This window comes from Carassius auratus, unplaced genomic scaffold (genome assembly GCF_003368295.1).
Source record: "Carassius auratus strain Wakin unplaced genomic scaffold, ASM336829v1 scaf_tig00217246, whole genome shotgun sequence".
Taxonomy (NCBI): domain Eukaryota; kingdom Metazoa; phylum Chordata; class Actinopteri; order Cypriniformes; family Cyprinidae; genus Carassius; species Carassius auratus.
Window position 1 is genome coordinate 193834 of NW_020528962.1, and position 27457 is coordinate 221290.

At 36.6% G+C, this 27457-nt stretch overlaps 1 protein-coding gene across 1 annotated transcript; it reads right to left on the reverse strand.

Annotated features, from left to right (window-relative positions):
* Positions 1-1258: 1258 nt before the first annotated feature.
* On the reverse strand, positions 1259-25790 carry LOC113100317 (anoctamin-1-like). The gene is made up of 26 exons (XM_026265112.1): positions 25630-25790; positions 24294-24599; positions 22080-22172; positions 19435-19586; positions 19281-19335; positions 18510-18561; positions 18356-18411; positions 18195-18242; positions 17956-18020; positions 17019-17153; positions 16686-16846; positions 16470-16552; positions 15847-15858; positions 15054-15131; positions 12258-12323; positions 10350-10424; positions 10073-10274; positions 9809-9920; positions 8599-8656; positions 8411-8511; positions 8038-8189; positions 5692-5844; positions 5538-5590; positions 5229-5410; positions 5022-5127; positions 1259-4008 (listed from the first exon to the last, which is right to left on the reverse strand). The coding sequence occupies exons 1-26, from the start codon at positions 25768-25770 to the stop codon at positions 2929-2931; spliced, it is 3777 nt and encodes a 1258-aa protein (XP_026120897.1). The 5' UTR covers positions 25771-25790; the 3' UTR covers positions 1259-2928.
* Between the last annotated feature and the right edge of the window lie 1667 nt (positions 25791-27457).

Sequence of the window (27457 nt, forward strand, 5' to 3'; positions counted from 1 at the left end):
TGGTATTCTGTAACTTGTGAGTGATTTGGTATGAAAGCATCTACTTACTCTAGCCAAAATCCTACAGAATCCACCTGAAAATTATGTTTTTTTTTTTTTTGTTTTTTTTTTACAGGACTTCAGCAAAGCACAAACCAGAATCTTTATCTTTTAGAACACATACTGTAATTTGTGTTTTTATTCTTAACAGTCAGATAAAATGCCCATGTAAAACCTTTTCATTTAAAGAAAAGTCATTTAAAGAAAATTAAGGATTTTAAAATTGCTAGTGCCCCCTGTGGTATTTTAATCTATACATTAGCAAGCAAAGCGTTTAAACAATTTCTGTGGTGCAATTTAGATTCCAATGGAAATGAACCAAATCAAACTGAAAATCCTACACGATCCTTGAACTCTTACTGGATACTGTGTAATCTTTATCAGAGCATGTCTTACTGGATAGATAAAGGAAATCTTCTGTTATCGTCTAATGCTTCTGTTGTCCTCATTGTAAGTCGATTTGTCTAAAAGCGTCTGCTAAATAATTAAATGGAAATCCTACTGTTCTTTTAATTCCTTTTAAAATCTTATTATTATAGTGGTTCATACTGGTGCTTTTAGTAACTACATCTAGTTTTTACTTTTTATCAGTTTACGTTAGTGTTGGTTCTAAATTATGATCCCGTATGAATCCTGTACACATTCTTATAGGATATTGAAAACTGTTATTAATGCTTTTTATGTGTTTAAAAATTAGAACATTTCAGTTAATGACTTTTGATTCTTGAGAAAATTCCTCTTTAGTATCGGTTCCTTAAAATAGTTCCTTAATAGTTTTACTAGGGGAAAGCCCCGTGATAATGCAGGACAGAAGAAATCTGTACTTTTATGTACAGTATTATTCTTAAAGTGTATGAATCGCTGGCTCAACCTATACTCATTAGTCTGTGCAAGATTTGATTCTGATCCTTGTCCTTTGTCTCACTTTTGTCCCACCACTCATTGCCTCTTTGTTTAGGTTTGCTGTTGTCTCCATCTAGTGGTGTTGGACAATACAGCACTTAGAGAATCAGCTGGTAAGCATAATCCAGTAAGCCCCTGCTGGTAGATGCTGTAACTACAACATTATGAGGGATAAAAGCACATTATCCATTGACAGCAACTCAAAGGTAGCAGTGCATTCTGACACAACAAATAAAAAACAGAATATTCTTACTTTCCACTTTTTATTATGAACAGTAATTTTTTTTTCATCATAATATCAAAATATTGTCAGAGTTTTTCAAGACCTCTAGAAATAACATGGACATGAAAGTTCTACTTGAACACTGGTTTGTAACATGCTCTCAGCTAATTGATCCCTGTTAGCACAATGCATATCATACACACCTGTCATTCAACATATACAGAGGCCATGTCCACACTGTAGCTTAATTCAGTTGTCAACTCCAGTTTTTTTAATAGTTCACCCTAAAATTTGAGTTTGAGTTTGTCACACAGGCTGTTGTATGGCTTCAGAATATAGGATATGAGTCATCTGGTCTACTGTTATGGTAGTTTTTGTCTTTTATTGAGTTTGTAAAGTATAAATACCCATTCACTTTATTACATCAATGACAGAAGCCAGGACTCTCTACATAATTTCTTATTTTGTGTTCCGGGGATGAACGAAACCAGTATTAGTAGGGGTAAAATCAGGGTGAGTAAACGATGACATCATTTTCATTTTGGGTAAACTGATCTCTTAATCCTGTTCTGTACACACAGAGTTTGGTTATTAGTGACAACTAATGAAGCATTAAAAATGTCTAGACGCTAATACATCTCAGCGCACTAATATTAGTTTGAGGAAAAGTAGAAAACACCAAAAAAGACTGAACTGCTGGCACATATCTTTCATGTTTACAGCTGCAAGACATCAATTATTGCTTGTTTTTAAGTTGAGTTTTTGAGTAGGATTCGCACATGTATTCCGTGCACAAATGGAATGATAACTCAGCTATTTATTCCTGGAAATAAATGTGTTTGTCACTTCAAAAATTTGGCAGTGTGAACGTGGCCTGTGCACATTCAACTTTAAAAGTGATGATTGGGTCAAAATCCCTGAAAACCTCTTCACAGTGACTATAGCATGCTTTGCATTAGCTTTAGCTTTGCTAGCATAGAACTAAATGGGATTGTGTAAAATAATACAATGTGTTTGCAATGTACAATGTAACTGGCGTTGAATCCATTTCAACATCACATTTCTTTATCATGTCATGAGTGTGCTGCCAAGCTATGGGCTAACTTGCCGTGTGAATGAGACACTACAGATGTTGCCACCAAAGACAAAAAGACAATTCCACAAACAAGTTGGCTTATTTTGAAGCTGACGTATTGTGTTAATAAGATCACATTTAGTTATTCTAGTTAAGTACATGTAGCAAAACTCATGAAAGAACACACCACAAAATGAAAGTTTCACTTGCTGAGTAACAAATCGTATGGACTGCAAAGCCCTTTGGCCCATATTCCTAAGCCTCTCTCTCTTCTCCCCTGTTCAGGTTAATGAGATTTGGTGTGTGTATATCCTGCGTATGTCTGTACAGGAGTTTATATGTGAAAGAGAGAATGGCAAGTCACAGTATAAGACAATGTTTAAGAGTCATCGAACCACGTCAGATGGCTCCATAAAAATACCAGAATGCACAAGCCGGACTTGTCAGCACCAACTTTCCAATAAAGTTGGTGATTCTTTGCAAAAGAAGTCCCCCTAGTTAATGAACCAAGTGAACCTCCACCAAGCCACCAACAATTGATCTACATCCAGAGTTTATAAGATGCTTCTTCGGTCATTAATGAGACACTGATGAGTTGTTGATGGCATGGGTTGCCTGGCACAGAGAATGGTGATCGGATGCAAGGTGCTGAAAATGTGGAGTGTTGCTCCACTTCATCTTGTCGCACTCATACAGGAGTGTTAGGTTTGAGATCTCTCGGTGAGGGGGGGATCTGTTGACTGAGGTTATTGAATGTGGTGGAGTGACTAGGTCTGGTCTCCGTCTCCCCAGATGTATCTGAGCCTCTATACTTTGGAGGAAGAGTCTGGCATCGGCCCTTAACGTTCGAGCCCGGATCACGAGGTGGAAGCCCTTTTGTTGTGCTTCCCATCAGCTCTGGTTTGGAGGGAGGGCGTGGTAATCCTGCTGACTGCCTGGCCACAAGTTCTGGTTTGGAAGGAGGACGTGGCAAGACAGTTGAAAGGCTGCTAGCAAGCTCCGGTCTGGGTGGTGGGAGAGGAAGTGCTATGGAATGGCTGCTTGTAAGCTCTGAATCCAGTGAATCTGAGACAGACATTTGGCTTTCAGAGGGCTTGGTTTTAGATGGTCCTCTAGGAGTGAGCTCACAAGATGATGGAGGAACTCTCTGGTTGAGATGTGTGAATGTCGTCGAGTGGCTGGGTCTGGTTGCATGTGCTTCTGCTTCAGGTCCTCCGTGCCTTGGCGGAAGGGTTTGGCAACGGCTCTTAGCCCTGGAACTTGGGTCTCGAGGTGGAGGTCCATTCGAGTCAAACTCTTGATGCCGTGATAGTGAGCCGGTTTTGATTGAATGAATGGACTGGTCTGAACATGCTAAAGGTGTGTTGAGTGTTTCATCAAGACAGGCTATCTTAGACAGGGACTCTGAAGTTGTATTGAGGCTTTCACAGGTCGGAGGTCGAGGTCTATCAGGCAGATCACTGGTGGATGCAATTGGTTGTTCCTCAAGCTCTTCCTCCTCTCTGTCGGTCAGCTCTTCATCTGACTGGCTTAGCATTACTCCACTGCAGACAGGCAGATCTTCTGGTGATCCCTCCTCTAGACCCTTGATGACTACATCATTGTTGGTAGTAGTCATTGGGTGTGACTGGGTGCACTGCTTGTCCGCCTCCTCAGTGAGCAGAAGATCCATCAGGAGTGCTTTCTCTCTCTTTAGCTGCTCTTTCAGAGAACGAGGCATGTCTGGGATCAACCATGCCACCAGCATACTGAGAAACATGGCCAAGTTCTACAACACAACAACATACAGAATCAAACATCCAGTCTGGTCTTACAGGAATATTCTGTGTTATATACAACTTAAACTCGGATTTGGACCAATTGGACAATTTGGATTTGCCTCTCAGCTTACTGTACAAGAAAATGAGAAAAGCCCTATACAATAATGCACTTACAGTGGTCTGTAGGCGGTGTTAATCTTGTCAGTGAAATGTTTTCTGACCAAGGTTGTTGTTTTTTTTACTTCATCAACAAACCAGATATATGTAATTAAAACATATGGTTTCTGCAGGTTTTATTTCCTAGATGACGTGACATACAGCTAAGTATGGTGACCCATACTCAGAATTTGTGCTCTGCATTTAACCCATCCAAAGTGCACACACACACACACACATACACAGCAGTTGGCACACACACCATGAACACACACCCGGAGCAGTGGGCAGCCATTTATGCAATTATGAAATATAGATTTTTATCATAAGAAAATATCAAATGACTGAAACTGCCTATGTGCCATGTTGGGTTTAAAACAGAAGAATGCTGCTTTATTTAGTCATTTATTTATCCAGCTTTATTTACTCGGCTATAAAGGAATCACATTAATTCTTCATTAAGAATTTTTGATAATACAGTTTAGGTGGATGTATTTCTAGTTAAGCAATATTTATGTAAATACTATTTGCTGGAATTTGCTGCATATGCATATGGAATTCTAAAATATGCATGTGCATCTAATCTGTAAATGTCATTTAGCTGCTTTTATCACTTATGTCACAGTTCTTTAGGCATTCCCCCACCTCCACCTTTATTTCTAATATTTCAGCTCTATTTTAATCTCCTACTTGTAGGTTAAAGGAAGGGAAATTAGAGTTTGAGCTCCCTTATTGCAGATGACATGGCCATGACACAACAACACTGCACAAGCAAGACTACATTTTAATAGTTGACAGAGCATAAGTTGTATTTAACCTGCAATGTTCACTGAACAAGAAGAAAAGCAGTTTAATAAAGACTGACCTGGAAAAAAATGACAAAAGCCAGGCGTGCAGCGAGCACAGACCAGTACTGCTTAGAAAGCTGGTAAGACTCGGGAGACCAGGGTGGATCTCGATAGTCTTTGTACCTGTGAAGACGATGAATTGTTGAGCAGAAAAAAGAATGATATCGGATAATATAGGTGAGTAGAGTTAATGAGTATGAAGGTATTGAGTGTTTTGTGTGTACCTGCAAATACGGAGTTGTCTGTCAAAGTCTGTATCATGTGGAGCAGTACCAGGTTTAAAGTTGCTCGTGTTGAAATAAGCCAGTGTATGGTTGGTATAACCATGCATGGTACCAGTCTCACTGTACAAATACTGATACACCATCCGAGGAATGAACTCCGATGTAAAGGAGATCACAAATGCCTTGGGGGAAAGAGAAATAGCAGGAGGAAGAACCTTAAAATCTCTGCATGCAATGAGATAAATCATATATCAAACAAAGCCAGCAACTAAATATGAATTTTGTTTCATCGTGAGTCACAACACTCACATTTGTGATGACAGCAAACTTGCTGATTCCACTCAAGATGTTGTACCATATGCCTGGGAAAGGGAAAATAAATATGTGATAGTGAGACCATTATTTAATAACAGTTATGTTAAGTGTAACCACATACACACATATTTGGTGCAAAATTTCATACCAATCTCTTTAGCACTGACTGCATCAGGCCGGCGTATTTCAGTGACGAATTTTGCCGCATCTAGTCGGATTTCAATGATGTTATTAAGCAGAGCGAAGACTGGTGCCAGCGGGAAGGAGGCCACAAAGAGTGTGACAAATCCATACTGAATAACTGCAGACAAACAAACACACACACACACACACGTATACAAATATGATCCATGTCCTTAATCAAACCCAGTTCCTCAAAGTCATCGTGGGCCTCTTTAAACACAGTTGCTAAACCTATTCTAAGGAAAAAGTAATAATGGAGTGCATAGAGCAGGTGTTGGCATCCGTTTTAACATTTTTATATTACTGTGCTACTATGGCTTACTCCTATACAGCTGTGTGACCACAGTGAAGGATTACTAACATATTTTGCCATACAAATGTGTAGGATTTCAATGTAAACAATTAAATAAATGAATATGTTTATATTCCTCTCCCTTTGTGACACAAGGTTACCAACCACTGTCAGAGTCTCTGAAGTTGTAGTTGATGTTGTGATAGACAGAAAAGCAAAGGAAATATATTGTGTGTCAATCTTTAAGGTGTACAAAATGTATTGACTCACAGAATTGGCTCTGGTAACTGTTAACCAACATGACCGATCCAATATACCACTACTGGGTTAACCCGTTTAACATTTATTGACATCTATCATAGGACACTTTCAATATGATACTGTTGTATTGTTTCCTTTGACCAAACTGTATCTATGCTCTCTCTAGACTCTCTCTAATCAAGATTATTCCTTAAGTATCACAAAGCTTAAGGTCTGTTCACACCTACATAAACTAAAATTTGGTCCGGTTTTCATGTACATATTCTCTATTCAGACCTATGAGAAAAAAACAACAGACAGGCTGACTAAAAATGCACAGACACATCACCATACGGGACAGAATCACAACTTTAAAGCCTTTACAACAACATATCTTACACTGGAGGTGGGAAGAACTGATTCTGACAGCTGGATTGCTTGCCATCGGATTCTGTTTACCCAATATTTCTAATAATAGGAGATTCAAATATTTCTGAACAAGATACTGGTTAAGATTCATCACTATATGGGATAAAAACAACAACAAGCAACTATTCCAATATGTCTCTCCATGGAGGTGGGGGGACAGATTTTGACAGCTTAATTGCAGGCCATTGGATTCTGTTTCCCCCATGTTCCTTTTCCAGAGAGGTTCACTTAGCGAAATACAGTAAATAACAGTCTTATGTTACTGCAGTGTCATGTGACTGAAATCGCAAATCTTATTAGTTGGGCAACCTTTGTGTAGTGATATAAAAAAATGGTTGCCTTGATTGATGCAAATGTTTATGGTCTAATGTTTTTTATTTTGGGTGTTTTGCCTTTATTATGAAAGAGCAGACAGAACGCAAAGTGAGAGAGCAGGGGGGGTCGGGAAAGGTCCTCAAGCCGTATTTGAACTCAGGACACCCGAAGCACAACAGCGTTATATGTCAGTGCACTACCCACTAGATTATCAACGCAGGCAAAGCTGTCTAGTTTTAGGAGCCAGATCCTGCTTTCAATATCAACATTTTCTAAACCAAATTTAGAGTAAGCTTCTAGCTAACTAGCTGTCCAGGCTACTGACATCTGTGTAACAGTTTCAGGGGCTGGCTACATAAACTGTTAATATTAGTCTTAAAAAGTTACTGTCATCAAATTTTTTTATTTTTTTTCCAATCAAGACGGGTCATAACTGTTTGAAATCCGAAAAGTAAGACAATCTAAGGTCAATCTAGTTCACATAATGGCTTTGTTTATGCAACTGGCCCCAAAGAATGCAAAACCTGAGATTAATTCTGATTGGTCTGTAGCAATCAGTACATCATGATGTTAAATGACTAACAGGGCTACTTTATCACTGTTGCTGCATGTTGTATTTTATGTCCATGAGTACAAATTTTAACAGGGAAAACCCGCCAAAAACATGTATTTAACCCCCCCTGGGGTGCGATTTTTATTGGGAGCCCCCTCAAAATGTGATTGGGCTAGTTTTGAGTAATAATTGGGCGGGTTTTGTTGTGAAAACCTGGCAACCCTAGTATTCACACTGTACTTTTGTGATGGAGCAAATCAAACGTTTTGAAGAAATCTTAGGAATTAAATACAATGATGAATTTCTCAAAATTAGAAAAGGAACATGTATTAAGAAAATAATTGTTTTGTCGACAATAAAGAGCAATTTTGGGGGAAAAAAACCCCTTTAAGCCACAACACTTAAACAACCAAATGAAGCGTTAAAGTCGCAGGTGGACTGCATTTAAACACATAGAGCAATGAAGGTGATGCAGTACTCACCCATCTCCATGTACTCTGGGCTCAATCCCTCATATGGCTCCAGGTCGTAGTCCAAATCCCAGCGCTGTGGTTCCCGTTTGGAATCCTTTTCCTCCTCATCTGCCGATCCATCTTTCTCCTCCTTATACGTGCGATACATCTTCTTCAGCTTTCTGTAATGTCAACAGATGTGTTGTTTTAAACACTTCTTCCATCACTCCCTGTTCACTGCATTGGTATTGTTAAACGGTGTGGAGAATTAAATTAGAATTTAACAAGTTAACGAGTTAAGGGTTTCCTCTAATAGACTGGGGGTACATTGCGGAATCCAAGTAAATTAGCAGAGGGACCACAGGGAAGACTTTGAATGTGTGTATGTGTGTAAAATACTTACGGAATGGCAATCTCAAACACATTATTCTGAATGAGCTGTTTTCCCAGCATAATGATTCCCAGCTGAATACACACTTCAATAAGACAGCCACCTGGAGAACACTAGATCAAAAATACATGTACATGCAAATTGTTAGTTGCATTATGCCAAAACAATGATGACAAAAATATTATCATTTTAATAATTACCTCTTCCATGCGGAAATCCTTAAAGACATAAACATAGTCACCCGGACGACCGGCAAACCTAAATTAGCACACTAGAGTTATGAGGGATATTTAAAAATACGGACAACGCTACTATTTACAGGAGTAAAGAATTCTAAACCAGAAATTCAGCATTTTGGTGCTTGACACTAAAGCCGCTCAAACTAAACTACAACATAATGTATGTGTACTGTTCAGCAACACAACACTATATGGTCATACAACAACAATACATGTAACACACAGACACCACAAAACAGGCGTTTATAGATTTATAATTTGCATCTGGAATTTAGACATGAATTTAAAAAAAATTATTCATAAAATATGATTATATATTTTTTAATTGAGTAAAAAAGGGGTAATTAATTTTGAGGAAAATAAATTTTCAAGTGCACAACATAGGACTTGTATACAATAATTATTAAAAAAGATCATATTCAACAAGTGATATATAGTAAAAAATATATACATGTATAAAATATAGAAATATAGAAAATTCCTCTAAAGTATCATTTTTGCAGCATTTATATATAATATATTAACTAAGATGAGCAAGGTGTTACTGTGCTTATTAAACTTTAACATCAATAAAAATGCTTGTTAGTTCAGGTCAATTAAATAATATTAACAAATACAACTTTTGATTTGTATAATATGTGTATGCTGAAATATTAAATAAGATTACTAAATTATTATTCATTGTTAGTTCACGTTTACTAGTTTAGTTAACTAATGTTAACAACTGGAACCTTACTGTAAAGTGTGTGTAAACAAATTTTTTTTTGTTTCTCAGTGTTTTTAGGTTAACAATTTATATATATATATATATATATATATATATATATATATATATATATATATATATATATATATATATATATATAAATAAATGTTCCTATGAAAAAAATGCTCACTGCAAAATGATATATACACACAATACAGATGAACATAGATAACATTCTCAACAATGCTGTACACAGGACAGTCCCACAACACTACAGTAGACACTAGTGTAGACACAACACTACATACAAACACAATACTGCAGTAAGCGCATCACTACACTCTAACTCACTGGACATGATAAACAACTACAAAGTACTTTATAATAATCCAATTATCATTGCTCACAACAGAGACAAAACGTCACGTTAGTTTGGGTGGGTATGCTAATGGGATGCCATTTTACCTGCCCTTAAAGAAGGCCACATAGAAGACAGGTGCAAATGCATTCATGCTCTTCAGCAAAAAAGCTTTCAAGATCACATGCTCCTCAAATGTCGATTCAGTCTTTGGAATCTCTGCAAGTGTGACATTAATATCATATTCATAATAATCATCATTGGTAATGCATGATCTTTTCTTCGATAGAGTCACCATTTCATCAAGAAAACATTTTCTGAATGCAACACATTTTATCTTTTGTCATGTAAACACACACACAAACACACACCAAGCTCTGTAATCCAGGCCGCTATAGCACCGTAGATCTCATCCAGCACCAGAACCACCAGCAGGTTGATGATGACAGCGGTGGTTGTCACGGTTACGCGCACATTAGCCTTGGCCTCGTGATCAGGGTTCATTGACATAACAGCAAACACAATGATGCGGTAGAGAATCACTCCAGACACGGCAGAGAACGTCACCCCAATCTGAGAAAACAGATAAATCCGATTTTGAACCATAAAAGCAATGACGAAAAAACTGTTATGGGGAAAGGTACCCACCATAAGGAGGATAGAGGATATGTTGATGCAGTATCCTGGCAGGCGGTCTGTCCATGACAAAGTCTCTGAGGCAAGCTACAAGAACAACAGGATGTTACTTAATGCTTACCATATCACCTGGTTATACACTAGCTACCTGACCACCATAATCACATTTTGCCTGAAACTAATACCTGTAAGCAATAATGATTTTGTTATGGCAATAACCAATATGATGGTCTATACCAGGGATCCTCAAATCTGGACCTCGAGATCCACTTTCCTGCAGAGTTTAGCACTGTAATAATAAAAGCTTCCTAATCATCCGGAAGAAGGAGGCGGGAACCGGCGGACAATCAAAACATTTTAATAATTCAAAAATAAACAAAAAACAGCGCACCAGCCCCTCACGGATGACAGGTTTATATCCTTCCATCTCCTACGTGGGACTCGATACTGGCGGTGGGGCGCAGGTGTAGCTCATCTCCAATCACTACACCTGGCCTCACTCCTTGTTCCCACACCTCTCGGCCCCGCCCCACTCGCCACAAGCACTAACCCTAATCAAACACACCTGAGCGTGCTAATCAGTGTCAATCAATGTCTTTGGGATCATTCGAAAATTGCAGACAGGTGACTTTAATCAGGGTTGGAGCTAAACTCTGCAGTGCATTGGACCTCCAGGGCAAGATTTGAGGAAGGGGGGTCTATACTAAAGTCTTTACCAAAGGTGTCCAATCCTGTTCCTGGAGATCTACCTACTATACCTGCAGAGTTCAGCTCCAACCCTGATTAAACACATCTCAACCAGATAATCAAGGAGCATTTGATAAATACAGACAGGTGTGTCTGATCGGGGTCGGAACTGAACTCTGCAGGCAGCTGGGTCTTCAGGAACAGGACTGGTCTATATTGGTTTGTTCTTTTAAACCAGAATAATGTAATAAATACTGTAATAATACATGTAATTTTAGAAAATTAGAATAAATGACCTTCAGTTTTTAAATATTTAGCAAAATTCTTGGTAAATTCAACCTATCAATTGGCTACTTATGGCTAAAAAAAATTATATAAAAAAAAATGCTAATATTGACCATTACCAACGTGGCAAGTTATTTAGTTAAAAACCTAACACTATTGAATATGGGTTTACAAAATCTACAGATGTTGTAGTGGTTTCGTGCATCAGAACAGGAAATAGTTGGAACTAACTAATCATTGGTATTAAGTACAGGTGAGATGACTGAAGTAATGAAGTTAATGAACAGTACGGATCCAATCCTCCCCCAGACGCGGACGTATGAAATCTGAATTAAAACGAAATACTCTCTCAGGTACACACACGTACACAATGAACATGTGTCTTTGATTAGAAGAAGGACACTATTCTAACTTGTGTGTTTTTAATCCAGCTCTGACTCTAATCCTGCATAATCTAGTGTGGAATACCCAGAGAGGTAATCTGCTTTGAGTGCCGTGTGTAGTAAGCGTGTATGCCACAGATAGTGTTTGAGCACATTCGTGTGTTGTTTGTACGCGCCACAAGCCTGACACTGTGTACAAGGGCATAATGGCAGTAACAAAAATCCACAAAATCACATCAAGTGAAATTGCAACCAAACTGCTCATTTGACACAAAAAGTGCTGTCCAACGGACTGTGTAGTTCATTATCTAATTAATTAAATTGTCAGAAAGAATGAGAAGGAAAAGATAAGAGAGTGCTAAAGTAGGGTGTGATGAAAAAGATAAAAGATTGACAGGTTTGACAGGAGGGGTCCTATGGAGGTCAGTGCAGTGACCACTCGATTACTGACAGCTGAGAACGAACTGCATTATCCCTGAAGCCCTGCCTCTTCTGGTTAAGTTGATTAGCTCACTCTCTCATAGACAGACACAGTAAACTGTCAAATTATCTCCCCCCTCCTCACCGGTGACTGTCCTCCTTTAGCAGACAGTAGCTTCTCTCTTCCTTTGTCATCCGTTCCTGTGTCCGGCTAGAACACAGAGCAGAGATTAAAAGCAACGTGCACACGCACTCATTCTCTTACATCTACCTGGAAAAATGTGCAAGGTATTCCAGGTACTTCAGCTCAGTGCATTTTTACGCAATAATTAAATTAAAGTGAAAATTAAGACTTCACCTTGAGATCCTAAATTGAAAGCGGTAAGTGATTAATAGCAAGCAAGCAAGCAGATTTTAATTATAAACCACTTTTCTAAACAAGTTAATGCAATTCAAAGTGCTTTACAGACCTCAAGAAACTAAATGAAAATGAACAGAAATAAAACAAAAAATTAAATAAACCCGTTAAAATACACATATAAGAATAAAGATATAAAATTTTAAAAATGAAATATACAAAAAAAAAAAATGAGTTTAAAAATGAGGCAAAGCAAAAAGACATGAAATATATAGAGGTTTTATAAGTCTTTACAGAAAGGCCAGACTAAAAATATGCACATCTCGTTTTCAGCACATCTTATGTTCTCTGGAAGGTTGTATCAGAGGCGAGGAACATTAACTGTTAAAAGCAGCATCTCCAAATTTTTTGTTCTGCTATGATTTAGATTTAGTAGAAAAGAATCAGAGGATCTAAAAGTCCCTCTAAGTTTCTGTGATGCGGAAAAAGCGGATGGAATCCCAGAATCCTGTCATAAAAATGGAATTCATAGTTTAACAGTAAAATTAAACTAATTAATTTTCATTGGTTTGAAAAGCAGCTAGGCTAATTATGTCTCTATTAGTTTCTCAGTTTTGTCATAAGATTTACATCCCGTGGTAACTAGGATTTACACAAGCTCCAGTCTGGATACAAAACACCTGAGAAGATAACGCAAACCCCCTAGAGGACCTCAGATGATGCTAACCCTGAAACAACACACAGAACTAACAAATATTGCTGTAAATTTGATTGCATCATAAAATAAAATTACTTTTAATAGTGTTCATCGTATGTTTGATTATGTCTTTAACTGATTTTTCCAGTTATATGCACATAAACTGATAGTCACCACTGATAAGCTACTACTAAATATTGTATATTGTATTGTAAAAAGCGCTATACATATAAACTTGAATTGAATTGAATTAACTACGGAATGTCACAGAATTTGTAAAATTTTGATTGAATTATTTTAAAGTAGGTCATTACACTTAAATTGAATCAAGATATGGACTAGTATCTTTAAGCATTAAGCCACAAAAGTCTGTGAATCCTGTATAACATACTGAAGCACGTGTGGCGCTCGCGGTGATTTCAGCGTCTGCCGTCTCACTAAATGAGGATGTAAACACATGGACAACATCTCCAGAACTGCTCTGAGAGTGAGTCACTTTAATGAGCATTTGACTCGAGTAAACTGATTTGAGTAAAACTAGTGTCATATAACATACACAGAACTGTAAAGGTTTTCACGGCAACCCGTCAAAATAAAAGTCCTGTTTGATTTGAAGACATTGTGCCTATTACTATTTTTCAGGAGAATGTACATAGCCTACTACTACTACTACTACTAAAATGAAACAAACATTATAACCCCAAAAAATTCAATACAGCACAAAACCTCTGAGGGAAAAAATTCATAAGACTACCTAAGAAAAAAAATGAATAAATGAAGTTGTTGTATGCATTTAAGTAATTAGACATGCTAAAACAAAGAATTTGGTAAAAATAAAAAAATATGGTGAGAAAAAATAAAACATTTAATTGGATCCTAAACATGTAATTTTTGTTAAACTTGTAATAAATTGATGTGAAAAAGCATAAGTTTCATGGTTTTAATTAATTAGACATGCTTTTTGATTAATAAAATCTAATGTAACTATTAAAAAGGAGTCAAGAAAAATTTTCAATGAAAAAAAAAACTGAATCCTGAAAAATTCAAAAGTAAAAAAATTAATTATATTTATAATATATCCAGATCAAGAAAGTATGATCATATAACCCTAATTTTACAATCGTTGTAAAATTACTTCCTAATTTTAAGTTCCTTATCAGTTACAAATTATTATCACCTACCTATAAATCCCTTAATGTTTTAGCTCCTTCATACCTTACTGGTCTTCTATCATGCTACAAACCATCACCTCCCTAAAGTCGCAAAATTCTAGACTTTTGGTAGGATAGCAAAGTCTAAAAGACGAAGAGCTTTTTCATATTTGGTTCCCAAACTCTGGAACAGGGGTTCAGACACACTCTCTCTGTTTAAATCTAGATTAAAGACACATTTCTTTAGACAAGCATTCACATAATGTATCTCATAAACTTCTGATCAAATGCACATTATCATTCTTTGCTTGTTTTTCGGTTTGAACAGCAGCTATGCTAATTTTAGAATTTCTCTATTTGCTTCTCTGTTTCTGGATTCAACCCTTACAAAGATCTGAGATGACTGAACACCTGAGAAGAGATAAATACCAAATTTTGCTATAAGTTTGCTATATTAATAGTGTTCACTGTTTGTTTGAATACAAGTCATTAACTAACTGGATGATTTTTAATATATATTTTTGCCATGTGGACATACCTTAACATAGTCTAATGATTAGAAATATAATATATTATAATTATAATTATTACTCTTTCTGAGTACAATCTTTATAAAATTATCATTTTTATTTATTCAGTAATCACAAACAACTGAAAATGTTAGGGAAAATCATGTAAATGCATTGGTCAAATGCATGCGAGAACCTTAGTTTTGTACATAAATGTGCAGTTTACCTCTTCCTTCTTCTTATTCTTTGCCTTCTTCTCTTGTTTCTTAAGGAGAAAGTCCTCATATGCTGGTCGTAGCTCATTCTGTGATATACACACACACATAAACATCAAGCTCAGTGATAAAGGACTCTAAAGTGTCAAAAAGCAGCAAATTCAACATCAGTTCCATAGACATGCATAAGTAAAATGGTCTCCATAGAAACAGGATTCACAAACACATGCACAAACAGAAATAATTATCTTGGTTCCACATTAAACCATTTTTTTTTCTTGTCTTGAGGCAATGATGCCAATATGGTACAAGTTCATTATAAAGCATTTAACCCACAGGGCTTTTTTGGCTAATGTATGAACACATTGGGGTATATATTGTAGTTGTACATTCAACACACAATTCTTAAGCTGATATATTTATGACACAGAATGTGTTTCAAGCAGACAGTTAGCATTTTCAACTCCATAAATAAGGTTGTGATTATCTGGCAAGAACACTGTGGTCAGGATTATGGCATAAAATCAGAGTAAAGGATTCGCTGACACACAGGTTACTACAAAGTTAATCCACTGTAAATCTCCCCTCTTCCTACGAATTCAGGGTTGATTCATCAAACAGCGTCACCGTGCACCATACACACAATTGACCTTCCTGCTGAGCAGAAAAATGCAAACGGGAGATGGAGCACTGATGAGGGTGGGGGACGTTTGGGGGATGCGGAGAGAAATATGATGTGCACTTAAGCGTGTCGGGAACAATATAGAAACAGAGAAAGAGAAGGAGAGCAGGAGATAGGATTACCTCAGCCCTTTCCTATCGGTGAGCATGAAAGCAAAGATAACATGGCATTAGACACATATTTACACTATTTAATATGCAGAGTAATTGAAGTTCATTATCGTTCACATTAGCATGTTGCTCAGCGAAGTTTTTCATCCACTCAAGCTCAATGCTTTAAGCAGAACACAATCTCATTACTCAGACATCCACGCCACCATCTCCCACCACTTGCAAAACACACACACACACTACACACACACACTTGAGACTGGATCAGTTCCCAGGTGAATGGTTCAGACCCTCAAGAACATTGAAAGCTTGAATTTTCATAAACCTAATGAAGAGCAAGCCATCAGCAGTCCGCACGAGGGTAGTTTCTGATGTGGTTTTTAATAGGGCAGCTACATTATAGAATGTGCATTCTAATGATCGCACTAATGATAAAATTAAATGTATAGTCTGAATGCACTGTAAATCGCTTTGGATAAAAGCATCTGCTATTTATGCTAAATGCATAAATTTAAATGTAATGTCAGCTATTTTGCCAGTTCAAAAAAAAAACTGATTTTAGAGCTGCTGCCATTGAATTCATTAATGTTAGAGATGTTCTGTGACTTTGATTAAATGCTTTGGACTTTCCTCACCTCATCGTCTTCCATGCCTGTCAGATCCCAGCTGTGCTGTAAACATCGCTGCCTCCTCTTCCAGTGCTCTAGAAACACTGCCGCTAAACACACACACACACACACAATTATCACAAAACAAGCTATTCCACTTTAAAACACATTATTTCTTCTCAATATAAATGTACAGTAAACACATAGTTTAGCATCAAATGCACATATTCATACAGCTCATACCCCAGAGGGACATAAATATGGCAAAGCCCACGGTGGCGTGGTTATCAAACAGATAGCTGGCACGTGCCGTACTGCAGATACTGCTCAGCTGCCAGTAATCACACACACGATCACACAGAGGACACATGGTGAAATTAAGATGCTCATCACACATCTCTTGACTGAAAGAGAGAGAAATAAATGATCGATTGTAACATTTTACACTAGTGAAACACATATTTTGGCTTCTTAAAGCAAATAAATCAATGTACTTAAAATAGAAATAATCCAAAATACATAGAGTTACGGTTTATTTAAAACATTTAGCTTATATTAAGGAAAAAAAGACTTTACCTGGGCACATTGGTGTCTACGGTGAGGCAACCGTACAGGAATACTGCGACTCCTAAAGCCGAGGCTGGAATCAGCAGCTGTGTGTACACTCCCAACCAGGCAAAATACAGGCCAATCTTCTCTCCAAAGTACTTCCTTTTATACACAGATGAACGGGTACAGAACTGTTATGAATTTGACTTGGTAAACAACACAGAACACACCAGCACATGCAAAAAAACACTGCTTTCCAAAAATGACTGCACTGAATCTGAACCTGCAATTGAAATTGAATGTCATTCACAAAGCTTCACATATCCTCCACCTCTTGTATATTTATTTCTTAAAATATTTTGGCTACTTTGATTATGCTTTCAGCTACCAATACAAATTTTAATTAATCTAAATCTGGTGATTTTCCTCATAATCAGCTCGGAAAATATCAGTTTGCAGCTTGCCATTACTTGGTAAGTAATACGTTTACTATAATCTGACTATTGTACTGTTAAAGACATACTGTCTGCTGTGCTGTACACAGCATGCATGCTATACAGTGGGCACGTATTTAATATTTGTGATATCCAGATGGCATATTAAATTCACCAGATGCAATGCAGCTTCACTGAAGCTTAATAAAAGCTGTTATAGGTCATTTTATGTTTTATTATCCTAATAAATGTAAACATCTATGCTTATTTTATAAGCATTTTGGGATAGGCAGAATAAGATTCTTTTTTTCCAGGTGTTTTATCACCTCCCAGGCAGGAGAAAATCTTTAAAATGAACAGTGACACACCTCTCCTCAACAAACGATATGATTCAAGGTCAAACTATTTATAGCAGTCCACAAACACAAATCTGACAGTTCTCAGAAAGGAGAACCGGTCAATAAGCATCTGTGTACTGAATAACATCTTTCACAGAACCAGATGGTAGTGATGCACATCATGTCTGATACCTTATGAGGTCCATTGGCTGATATTTGTAGCAAGCTCCATAATTGGCCCATTCCTCATGCAACATCTACAATACACAAATATCATTAAATTCCTGTTCAGTTATTCTATTAAAAAAAACGAAAAAATGTGTATCTTCTTAGAGATTACACACACAAGTATATCTTACAGTAATAAGCAGCTTATTGTGATTTTATCAATCAAATAAAAGCTGTGTGACTTGCTGCCGTTCAGGATTCACCTGTCTGTCGTTGCGATGCTCTTTATCTTCTGAGGTGTCAGAGTCTCCCTGCAGCAATGACAACACATGAAGCTTTACCTGAACCTCATCACACATTTACACTGAACAAACAGACGAATTACAAGTCAGCTGTATTAAACTGGGCAAAATGCATTACTTACATCATGCAGAGGGAAGGCAGAATCATAAACCCCTTTAGCTAGCAGTGAGGAAATACCTGAGACACAAAAGAGAGGGAATTAGAATATCTGTAGTCAAATATTTAATGAAACAAATGATGGTGTGTTTGTGGAGTTGGCATCTCCAGGAACATACCCATAGTTTGACAGGTCTGTGTGCAGGCAGTGCGCCTCAGAATTTCATAAACCTATGGAAGAGCATGGATGCAACACAGTAATACATTAAAAAGTAAAATAGTTTTATAAATAAATAAAAATAATTTATAAATAAATAAATACAAATAAAAAAATCAAACATTAATTAATAGAATAGTTCATCCAAAAATGTAAATTTTGGTCTTTTCTTATTGCATATCTATTTTAATATAATGAACATGGACTGTGGATGTCAAGCAGAAAATTATATTAAAAAATGGCCTATATGGAATATGTATTAAGTCGTAAGATATATACATTTTGTGTGAGAGACAGACTAAAGTTGAAGATGTTATTCACTGATCATTCAGCTCAGTTTTTCTGTGCATGTGCATGTGAGTTCATGAGCTATATAGTAATGTCTCATTCATAAATTCTTTTACAGTGAATTGGCTGACAAAACCGATTTGAATAATTCCATCTCGATTCATTCAGCTCGCTGACTCAATACAGACATACAGACATACATTTTGTCTGATAATGAATGGCATACAAATGGTTTAATGAAATGTTTGAGGTGTTTTTGTGTCATTTTTTAAGATTTAAAGCTTAAACCTTCTTTCTATGTGAGAATTTCTCCCTTTGTGTTCCACAGAAAAACAAACCTTTAGAACAACATCATTTGACATAATTTTTATTTCTGGCTGAACTTTTGCTTTAAAATGTGTCCAGATGTGTATAATCATTCTGTTTTGTTTATACCAATACTTACAATTCGACCTCGTATTGCATTGCTGAACAAGCTGTTTTTCGACTTTATATCAAATCTGCAAAATGAAAGAAAACTAATTAGGCTGATGTGCAGGCTTGCTAATTGTAAATGCTCTTTTACGACAGTCTGGCTGTCTGCGAATGTTGGCACTCACAGGTGCAGCTTGTCTCTGCTGAACGGCTGGGACAGCACACGTGTGCGTGGGTCTTGGGTCTCCGGTACGCCCGGCTGGAACGGCTGATTGATCTTTGTCCAAAACGTGCTTATTATGCCCATGAGCCCCGTCTTCTGTTTCAGCTGATATGTCTGGAAAAACAACCATAACGGTACTGAAATTAAACAGAGATTAATAAATTTATATCCAGAGCTTAAGAGACGAGACACAATTGAAGTTGAAACCAGGGTCAGAAGATTTAACATCACAAATGTAGAATGGAAATATCTTTTTTTGTGGGCAAACAAACAAATGTGGGATGTGGGTCCATATGTCTACATATATGTGTATATAACATGCAGTGAAGGTTTCTTCATTAGGGCGATTGGGCGACGCACCACCAAAGGAAGGGAGGGATTTTTTTTATTTTACATTCAACCACAGTGTTACGCTAGCTTTCACTTTTCTAGACTGTTTGTGCTGCCTCTATATAGTCCAATCAGCGTCGAGTCGCATTTAAACTGAGAATCGCCCTGAGTGCTCTCATAGACTTCCATTCAAAGATCTTTTTTTTCTAACTGCAGGTACTCCAATGCAATCTCAATGAGTTCTGGGAGGGCAAGCCCTAACGTGCTTTCGTCACCGTGCGTAACCTTAACTTGTGCAACAACTGGTGGGAACAGTGACATCCAATAATATTTAAAAACTATTTGGAATTTTAATAACAAGACAAAAAAAAAATACTTCTATATTTTATCAAATGTGAAAAATAAATAAATAAATAAAACAGAGAGACCGGGACAGCTATGCCTTTGTCAGCTGAACTTGATCGACATCACAGTGAAGGTTACCTCAGCGCAGATTAATTCTATCATGTAATTGAAAGAAATAACATTCATTCGTCGTACCAATAATGATAAATTGGTAATTAAAGAATGAGGACAACCAAGATGACATTTAAACATCAAACAAGTATCTACAAAGGGCAGGAAGTCGTATAAACGAGGATTTTTGAGGACGTGTTATGAGCGGAGAAAAAGGCTAATAGGCTGCTAGTAGATGACGCTTTATTCTACTAATTTACCGCTGCATTTTGTTACATCGCGAGAGCGTGACGGACATTGCATGGACAACTACAGGTGTCACCGAAATGCATCATCTCTCGGAGAAGTTGAAAAAACACGAAACAGCAAAGATGCATATGGCTAGTAGGGAGCAGTGTAATATAAGTGAGGAATGTGATATAAATGAGCAGTGTAATATAAGTGAGTTGTGTAAACAGTGATTTATGTGACTTCAGTTATTTCTTATTAAACTAAAATCGAAAAACTACATCCTGGTGTCAGTCTTCATTCGCTGCTGAATTGTGTTAACTCGCATATAGAAACATAAGGAGAGCAAGAGATTGATTCCTAATGTCAGTTTATTTTTAATTAATACTATAGTAGTTCAGTTCCCTTTACATCTTTAACTAGCCGTTAATTTATCAATTGAATGGGTGACCTTTCCTCATTAATCAAGAAAACTTTTGCCCCCTTCTGAGAGAATTAGCAGGAGCTGCCTCTGAAAACGTGTAGTTTTGGTCATTCAGATTTTATTTCAAAGTTATTGAATGGTATTAAAAACCTTCCCATTCGCTAATACAATGTGAAATATCCTAGCATTGTACCTACACTGCAAATGACCATGAGTTGCAGTGTGACAGCCTGAATCTGTCAGAACACCAGACCAATCAGCCGTTAGCTAGAAGCGAGACTCCATCATCAGTAAAATGAGTTAAACTTAATATTCAACTTTATTTTATTTTCAAGATATTGGTCTCAAAATGAACATTGTATATTTTAGAATAGCAGTGTTTTTTTTTTTTTTTGTGTGTGTTTGTGTGTTTTTTTTTCTCAAAAGATTATTTAAAAAGTCTGTGAGGCATCATGAGCTGGCTTTGATGAAATATCAGAAGTAAAATACCAATTTTTTTTTTCAATTAAATCAATCTATTAAATTTATATACATAAAAGGGTGTATATAAATGTATATGTATATAAATTTTTTTTTTTTTTTTTTTAGAAGTCTCTTTTGCTTACATAGGCTGCATTTATTTGACCAACGATACATTTATATTTTTAAATATGACTACAATTTTAAATAACTCTATATATTTTAATATATTTTAAAGTTTAATCTATGCCTGTGATGCAAAAGCTAAATTTTCAACATCATTATTAAATCCTTCTAACATGCTGATTTGCTGCTCAAGAAATATTTCTTATTAATAATCAATATTGAAGACAGTTGTGCTGTGCTGCTTAATATATTAGTGCAAACTGTGATGCTTTTTTTTCAAGATTCTTTGATGAATATAATGCTCAAAAGAACAGAATATATTTGAAATAAAAGCATCTGAATGTCTTTACCATCACTTTTGGTCAATTTAATTCATCCTTGCTTATTATAAGTATCCATTTCTTTAAAGCGAGGCAAGGGTAAATGGAATCAGGACATGATGCAAACTCAAACTTAGGTCCCTGAGAGCTTTATGAGCCTCACAATCACGCATTATACACTGCATCAAAGCTCTGACACATCTTTATATTTTATTCTCAAATGGCAGCCTTTTTATCTGTCTGTTTCCTTTTATAGCAACTCACCTTTTTAGTCGGCACTCTGATCTTAAGAAGTTCTGCCTCACGACTGAGAACGGACCAGGGAACATGGAGACGGGTAAACCGGACCGTCCTCATCTTAAAAATAAAAATAAAATTAGTTTAAAGAGTTAAACACCATTGAATAATGCAGTCAATTTGGTTTGCAGGATGCAATTGAAAACTGAAAAGATAAGGTGATTTAGTGACCTTAATTAACACAAGCAGAGATGCAAACATGCACATACACTTACACATAGTTTAAGAAGCAGCTGTTACTAAAATGGTCTTATTCAGCGTGGATGAAAGACACACACACACACACACAAACACATCAAACACAAACACCTCTGGCAATGAGGATCAACCATAATCTGCCTTTAGGCTGGAGACAGCAGCACTCAAATATAATCCACACTAACATAACACAACTGATCTACCACCATCACACCACCAACAATCAAACGTACACCCACGTCACAGCTTTCACTCAGGATTTCACTCTCATCAGTCAATCTTTATGCTAAAATAAACCCTGGGGCCAATTTCATATCAGATCCATACGGACTTCAGAGATAGGAACAAAATCTTTGCATTTCAGAATTAATTTACTATTATAGATAGTTATGCAATATCAAAAACAACAACCATAAACGTGTTTCACTTACAAAATAATTTGCAAGTATACAACATGGTAGAATTTGTTTTAAATAAAATTTTATGGCGATTAATTAAAAACACTGTTCAGGAAAATTATTTTCATTTCATTATTTATTATTATTATTATCATGGAAACAAAAACAAAAAATCATAGAGGTCCTGAAAATGGGCTTTATATTCTTTATGCAAAATATAATTTATTTTAGGTTGAAATAAACAGACATTTCTTCATAAAATTCACGCATAAGCATGTAGTTTATTTTAAGGTGTACTCAAACCTGCATAATAATAGCTTTGACTCTATTTGGATTCATGAGGGTATTGCCTGAGTATAAGCTTTTTTTTTCTTTTTTTTTTGGAAAATAGCTGCATGAAATAACCAATCTACTCCTATTCAGAAACACAAAGCTTTCCCTGCTTCAACTTGGGAAAAACCATGATGCAGGGGGAACTGATCATCTCTTGTGATAACCACAGTTGCATCTGTCGCAGATATATTGCTGGGGGGGCAACTACTGCAGCAAAGAATTTTTTTTTGCCATCTGTTAACTAGAACTGAAATATGCTGCATTGCTTGAAAATGAAAACTCCCCCTTCAAAAAGATAGACTTTTCTTAGCGTGGGAGGGTTTGGGATTTTTCTAAACTGGGTCCCCAATTCTTAAGTGCCAAGTTCACCTTGGGAATCTCTTGATTGTGTTCATTCTGTAAGTATTATACTCTAAACTGCGCTCATCCCTGGTTATTCATGGCTCGGCACATGAGATGAATACTGAATTTGTTTGCCAGGAAAATTATATAGAGACATGCATAGGCAGACAAGTACCACACACAGGTTGTGTTCCAGAATAGCATACTTCTATGCTACTCACACTAATTTTGCAATATGCATTGGCATATTTTAAGCAACTTTTTCATTATCTTATCAGATTAATGGAATTAAGACATTTTACACAAAATGGATTTTAAATTAATGCAATATATATATATATATATATATATATATATATATATATATATATATATATATATATATATATATATATATATATAATTTCCAAAGATTATAATTGGACACAACTTATACATAAACTATATTTCAAAAGTTTTGACTCAGTAATTTTTTTCTTTTAAATAAATTAATTCTTTTATCCAATAACAGTGCATTAAATTGATCAAAAGTGCCATTAATATATATTTATAATGACTGTATGTAAATATATTTATTTATATTTCAAATAATTTTTGTTCTTTTGAACTGTCTATACTGTACATCAAAGAATCCTGAAAAAATGTAACAATTAAAAAATATTTTACAATTTAAGGGAGTTTCAAAAAGATTTTTTAAATTTTACCAACATTTGAACATTGTGTATGCGTATAAGGATATCATATGACCACAATTAAGCATACTACTGTTTGAAATGTTGCAAAGTGCATTGTCTCTTACATATCATTTAAGAACTAAAAATAGTAGGCAGTATTTAGTGTGTACTGCATAGTGTGCAGTGGGCTAGTGTTCTAGCATTCTGAACATAACCATGCACACATAAATACAAACCTCTTTGTCATGTTCAAGCTCCAAGCCTTCCTCCTGAAGTCTTCTTTCAAATTCCTCCCTGATTTTATCTTGTAGTTCGTTGGGGGGTTCCATCCCAAGCCCCGCCTCCAGCACCGCCTCTGAAATATCGCCCTTCGTACTCCGGCGTGATGGGGTCTGGCTCTGAGATGGCACGTTACCGTTAGAGACAACAGAGTGGCGGTGTTGGGACTGACGTCTCTTGCAGTGATAAACAAGAACGTAGTCCACTCTTCTGCAGCCGTCTGCAAAACACAGCCCTCCTCCTGGACCAGGGCCTGTCTCCTCCTAAAAAAACACACAAGCTTTCTTCAGCTCAGTAACATCTAGACACAATTGCATAGCTGTACAGATTCCGGGAGCTCTCTGACAGCTGCATAGCATGTAGCTGGCAGTTTCAGCATAAAAATTGAGGATCTGGGACATCCACTGATTGGCGGGTGGTTCAAAGCAGTTGGATGTTTACCGTCATACTCATGTTTCATTAGAATTCTGCTTTTGAGAAAGGTGCATAACTAGGAGGGTCCCTGTGGTTTGCAAACTAGAGGATAAGACAGTCATCAGAAATTGCCATTGTGGTTTTCATAATGTTCTTTTCACACTACAAAAAGATCCTCTAAAATATGATTTTACCACAAAAAAAGAAAAGAAAATATGAAAACTTATATTTTGCAAAAATATATATATATATATATATTTTTTTTTGCATTATGAGATTACTGACATACACCCAATTCCCATAAGCAGCAAGCTATTTTTTTAAACTAATTATAGTTACTGAAAAGCAAAAAAGCAATGACAGCTTACTGCAAATATGCATACGTATTTAATTCATGGGAGTAAGATTTTTTTCAATTATATTTTTTTATAATAAAAATACAAATCTAGATAACTAAAAGTCTTTAAAATATATATAATTTTGAAAAAACTTCACAGTTTTAAGGTGGTAATATTTACAGGAGTTTTATTGTGTGATAAAGAACTTTACAATAATCAAGTAGATTGGAATATGAATGTTGTTAAAAGAAACCGCCCTGGATCACTAGGAAATGAGAAAGTCTGGTGTGAATATTAAACTGTCATTTAGTAGATGCTTTCCAACGTGATATTTTCTTCACCTTACTTGACCCCTGGGGGTCCGTGAAGGTACTGCAGGGGGTCCATTGAAAAGATGTACATAACATATGCAATGTGAATATTTTAATATGATCTAACCACAACCATTATTTAATTTAATAATATTATTTAATAATTTAATATAACGTGCTATAAAAATAATACCAGCATTTCATCTGAAATCCAACATTAGACAACGCACCGTGTCCTCAGCAATGTCACTGGCATCATGCCCGCTGCTGGCCTTGCCCTGCTGACCCAGTTCAGAGATATCACGGGCAACGCAGCGGAGTTTCTCGCTCTGCATTGAAGAGGACTCACTCTTGACAGCGGAAACACGCATGCGCTCTGGAGCCCCGTTCCAATTTTCTGTTAGAGAGATATTCACAAGTTAATTTTGATGTCTAATAATATCTTGCTGAAAGTCTTCTTTTATGGCATTTTTCTCTTATGTCAGATAATTTGTGTGTGCATTGACAAAATGCATGCAAAGCAATCATGCCAATAAATTGCTGAAATATAAATGGAATTGCGAGAGAGAGAGAGAGAGAGAGAGAGAGAGAGAGAGAGAGAGAGAGAGTCTATTTAAATGTAGAGACCAAAAGCTTTCAGCACTAAGGACAGCGACATAATTGAAGGCTGTGTGTCAATGCATTAAACGGACTCTGATGATAGAAACAGCGACACGTACACCTGTAGTCCTTTTAAATATTCTCACACCCCGACTAAAGCGTCACTTAAATATGCCTCATGCCTTCAGGTAAACAAACACAGGGATTCATGACTCTTGGAGAAATCTAAGCGCATTTAGACCACCTGACCAAACCATGCATCACACCATAGTCTATTTGTGCATTTATTTCCCAGTGCTTTCATATCAAATCAGTTTCCATTCTGTCGTCAATGTAAAAATAAAAAGAAAGAAAAAAAAGATCATACATTTTTTGATTGTTATGATAAAACAACACAAGGCGTCAGATGGCGCTTGAAATAGCTCCAGCTTATTGCCCCAGCTAATTATACAAACCCCCTCCGACACACTTAGCCATCTTATTGTTTTCCAAAGCAAAAGGATGAATTCTTACACAATTAGTTACAACGTTAACGAGTGTTAAAGTGTGACAGCCCGTCTGAAGGGGCAAATAATGGCGCGCGCCTCACTGCAATTAACATGAACGACCAGTTTGGTGCCAATCAAATTTTCAGTTTTCACCACATCAGACTAATTGACTATAAATATCCTAGTACATGAAATAGCATGCATGCGTTTGCAACAGTTGAATAAAAATCGATAATCAAACAAGCCAATTTATTGAAGTGCCAATTTTTACAGACAAACACCAAATGCATTTTCCCTCTGGCTTAGCAAAACCAATGCACGCGCGCAAAAACAACAACATCAACAAACAACATGAACCGGAATGTCAAGGCTGGTACTTACCCGTGTCAGAGGGAGACCTGTTCAGTGCCATGTTCATGTTCCCGGTGAGATGGTTGACAATCCGCTCGCGGCCCCGCGCAGCTTAACGCGCTCGTGCTGCTTCCGTTAATTCCGTGGAGCGCTCGAGACGCTCAAACTTCCATTGAGAGTCGGACACAGCGCGCGTGCACCAAGAGAACAGTGACAGCCGACACAACCGCCCTCCCCCTCACACACACAGGTGTCTCTCACAAACAGACGCTAAATGCTTAAGTCTAATTGAACTAAATATTTTAAAAATAACATGTAATATGTTTTATTATGATCAAGCTTCATATAATACATAAAGCAATAGTTTAGAAAGGAATGAAAAAGCTGTCGTCATGTAGGCTACTCACCCTCACGTTGTTCTGATTAGGCAGAATCAGAGTCTCAATCAAATGATTCATTAAAATAGTCAAGTCACCTTTATTTATTTAGCACATTACACAATACAGATTGTGTCAAAGCAGCTTTAATGTTAAATAAGAATATGTGTCGATAATTCAAGACAACAATAGTAAACACTCAGTTTTTCAGTTCAAGTCAGTTCATCATTGATCAGTGATGT

Excerpts from the sequence above, each read along its gene's own strand:
- LOC113100317 (XM_026265112.1), bottom strand. The coding sequence starts at position 25,770 with ATGCGTGTTTCCGCTGTCAAGAGTGAGTCCTCTTCAATGCAGAGCGAG. Across the intron at positions 22,173-24,293 it reads AGCTTGAACATGACAAAGAG|ATGAGGACGGTCCGGTTTAC; the intron begins GTTTGTATTTAT and ends TTTATTTTTAAG. Across the intron at positions 8,657-9,808 it reads GTGGCCTTCTTTAAGGGCAG|GTTTGCCGGTCGTCCGGGTG; the intron begins GTAAAATGGCAT and ends GTGCTAATTTAG.